Source organism: Bison bison, unplaced genomic scaffold (assembly GCF_000754665.1).
Source record: "Bison bison bison isolate TAMUID 2011002044 unplaced genomic scaffold, Bison_UMD1.0 scf7180017864377, whole genome shotgun sequence".
Lineage (NCBI taxonomy): Eukaryota > Metazoa > Chordata > Mammalia > Artiodactyla > Bovidae > Bison > Bison bison.
The window spans coordinates 622,475-626,107 of NW_011494949.1; the positions used below are offsets into that span (position 1 = coordinate 622,475).

The window sequence follows — 3,633 nt, forward strand, 5'->3', positions numbered from 1 at the left end:
GGGGCTGTAGGGGATGTGGGTGTGAGCCCCGCACCTGTGGGGTGAGGCTCTGACCCCTGGGGGCTGTAGGGGATGCGGGTGTGAGCCCCGCACCTATGGGGTGAGGCTCTGACCCCTGGGTGCTGTAGGGGACGCGGGTGTGAGTCCTGACCCCACGAGGTGAGGCTCTGACCCCCAGGGGCTGTAGGGGACATGGGCCTGGGCAGGCCTGTTGGGGCAGCCTGGGCTGAGTCAGAGGGTCATCGTTCCCATGGTCATTACTGTGGTTCTTCGGTCATCTGTCCCATGTCTGGCCTTCGGGAGCTCTCTGGGGGGCTCTGTCCCTCCCCCAGCCCGCCTCCCCTTTGCAGCCCCACGAGACACTCCCACTCGCTGACGCCTCCTGCGTCTGGACTCCGGAACCGGCAGTTTCTCCAGGGAGCCCTGAGGCCTCTCACAGGACCAGCGCCTTTGGATCTGCAGCCTGAGCTCTGGGAAGGCTCAGGGCCCAACTGGGTGCCAAGCCTTTCAGATCAGAGCTCAGACGTGCGTCCCCCCACACAGGGGCCCAGGTCCGTCCCGCCTACACGTGTGTGGACACACGTGTCTGTGTTACAACCCGGAGCACATGGGGGACCCCAGGCGGGGCCGCAGCCTGTCCCCATGCCTCCCCAGGCCTGACTTGTGGCTCCATCCCCAGATTCTCATTATCCAGGGATTGTCCAGGGCCGCATTTGGAGGGACCTGTTCACAGCTCTGCTGATACCATCCTGAAATTCTTAACAAGTTTTGAACACGGGCCCCATGTTCTCATTTTGTACAGAACCTGCAAATTATGCAGCCATTCTGATTACCCCTGCTCTCCCAAGTATAGAATAAACGCCGGGCAATTTCAGGGTTGCTAACTCATCTCTGTGCAAAACAAACAGCCTAACTAGGGCGCAGTTCTACGTCTTCTGGTTCTCGGTCAAAACCCCGTCTTGCAGAGACCGGGGCTGGCCGGAGTCCGGTGTCCATCCACCCACCCACCCTGTGGGCTGCCCGACATGCCCTCAGCCCGGTGGACGGTCAGCCAGCCCTGCAGGGAGGGGCGCGGAGCGGGGCTCAGGCCGGGGTCGGGGGGTGCTGGCCCCCACCTGCTGGGGCGGGAGCAGGTGCTGGGCTCCGGGCTGATGGCCGGGCTGCGTACACTGTGCTTCACCTGCACCCGGTCAGCCAGGCCGTTGAGCTTTAACTGAACCACCTCGCCGAGTGGCAGCAGCTCAGTGGACTGAGGGCAGCCGGCAGTGCGGCCCCCCCACACCGGACCAGCGGCTGGCAGCCTGGTCAGGCTCAGACGTGACTGCCTGGACGCCTGCCCCGCTGGGCGGCTCTGTGGAGGCTCCCTTGGCCCGCGTGGCCGTGTGTCCAGCCCGTTGCTGCGGGCGGGATCTGTGGAAGATTCAGGTCCTCCCTCCTCGTGGGCACGTCCTGTGCAGACTCAGGCCTGGGTGGTCTGTGCTGTCTGCACGCTCCTTGTTGGGGGGGGCACATGGATGTGCGACTGAGCCTGGGGTTCCCCATGGGGCTCAGGGCATGGAGGGGAGCCCCTGGGGGGCGGCAGAAAGGGAGCCGAGAGCATAGTCCAGACTCAGCCTTGGGTGAGCACCAGGTGGTCCGAGGACCTTCTGGGTCCGGCCCCCGCGGAGACGGTGTGGGAGCGGAGGCCAGCGCTTTGGAGCTTCGGACGCGGCCCCCTGCGCACGCCTGCCGCCAGGAGCCCCGCATGCTGGGACCTCAGGGGCCGGCCCCGCTCCCCCCGGAGTTCACGCCCAGTGAGTGCTGTGCAGCCTCATGGCCCCTCTCTGGCTGCTGTTCCGAGGCCCATGGGGAGGAGATTCAGCACCTCTACCCCCTAGTCGGCACCACAGTGGTGCAGACACGCGCCCCGCACACCTGCACACGCTCACGTGCGCACCCTCGCTCACACGTGAGCACACATCCACATACGTGTACACACACCCTGCACACTGAGGTCAGCCCTGTGCCGTTGCTCAGGAGGACGATGGCCGTGTGGCTCCAGAGCTCTGGCCGAAGCGGCTGTGAAAGGCTTTGGGACCGTCTTGGGCCCAGGTGCAGCCACTGTCCCAGGAAGGACACGGATGTGTGCGTGAGTCACGCTGACCTGGTTCCTGGCAGGGCCAGGGCCTGGTGGCACCTGCCAGGAAGCAGGTTAGTTCTCAGCCTGGTGCGCGCAGGACACGCGTGTGGGTAATTGAACGAAGTCTCCTGAAACGACCTTACCTCGTGCACGAGCACACGTGGCGTTTTCTAATTTACTCAAAGAGTCGCTGCCCTCCTGTTGGTTCCTGCACCCACTGATGGCCACGCCTGCAGGCCGGTGCACACAGCCCTCGACCCCTGCTTCGCAGCCTGCGTGTTCCCGGCGGGGCTCCCAGGGCGGGCAGGAGGGGATGCGCCGGCCACACCTGCCCCGTGTCGGCGCCAGCGCGGCCTCTGCACTCCGGTGTCCCTCTCAGTTCAGCAGGTCACTCCAGCATCCCGTCCTGGGCCCGCCTGCTGTCCTTGGAGCCCCCTGCCACCCTGCAAGTCCATCGGCCTCTTTGCACACCAGCGTGAGTACGTGTGCCGTGACTGTTGGGCTGAGGGTCTTCCTGCTGAGCCCCGGGGCCTGGCCGGGCCTGTCTGCGGCCCCGACGTCTCTGAAGCTCCTCGCAGGTGCCTGGCGCCTGGCAGGAGGTCGTGTATGTTCCCAGGACAGAAGGATGAGGGGTGGGTGTCCCGTCCCAGTGGCTGGAAGTCCGAGGCCACAGTGTCCGTGCAGTGGCTTCCTTCTGCGGCCGAGGGGGGCTCCAGCCCAGGCCCCCTCCAGCCTCTCAGCTTGGCCGGCGTTGGTGGTGCCTGGACTTGGGGAAGCATCGCCATCTCTGAGCCCTCCCCATGGCGTCTCCCTGTGAGTGTGTCTCCAGTCGTCGGCTTCACAGGACACCAATCCTACTGGACGGGGGCCCGGCCCCTGCAGGGCAGCCTCAGCTTCACCAGGTCCAGCCACAGACACCCTGTTTCCAAACAGGCCACACAACCGGGTGCCGGGGGTTCGGTCCTCAAGACGAGTTTGGGGGAACAAGCGCAGCCCCAGGGGGAGGACTAGAGGTGGGGACGGGGTCTTAGAAATCCCGGGAAGCCAGTGTCCAGGCCCCACCTTTCCACCAAGGCCCCTTGTCTTTCTTCAGCCCCAGCTCCATACACCCACTGCGTGCTGAGTCCCTGGGCCAGGGGCTCACGTGCTCTCAGGATCCAGCCTGTCCCTGAGCCCACGTGCAGGAAGGGTTGCGGGCCCCCCCGGGTCCCCTCAAAGGCACGACCCTCCTGCCCCGGGAGTCCTTCCCCTGCTGGACTCGGAGCACCCCAGCTAGCCTCCCCAGAGCTCTGGGGGCCAGCTCAGCTGCTGGTCTGTGGCTTGTCTGCTGCTGTACAGGAGGGCTGGGGGCTGGGGCAGGAGAGGGCCTCAGGCCAAGGCTTGCTGGGGAAGGACCGTGTCCAAGCCCCCTGGCTGCCCTCAGAGCAGGGGGCTCAGGACTCGGTTTGCTGGTTGCTGGCGCTGGCTGCCCACCAGCCTGTGACCCTGGGCCAGCTCCATTCTCACCGGGGAGG

General features: G+C 65.8%; 1 protein-coding gene across 1 annotated transcript in view; it reads right to left on the reverse strand.

Annotated features, from left to right (window-relative positions):
• CLPTM1L (CLPTM1-like) overlaps positions 1–3,633 on the reverse strand; it is a 29,099-nt gene that overhangs the window by 25,108 nt on the left and 358 nt on the right. Inside the window, exons 2-3 of the mRNA XM_010857137.1 lie at positions 1,981–2,100; positions 1,009–1,249 (exon numbers count right to left, since the gene is read on the reverse strand). Coding sequence (XP_010855439.1) covers positions 1,009–1,249; positions 1,981–2,100 — 361 coding nt within the window. The remainder of the gene's footprint in view (positions 1–1,008; positions 1,250–1,980; positions 2,101–3,633) is intronic.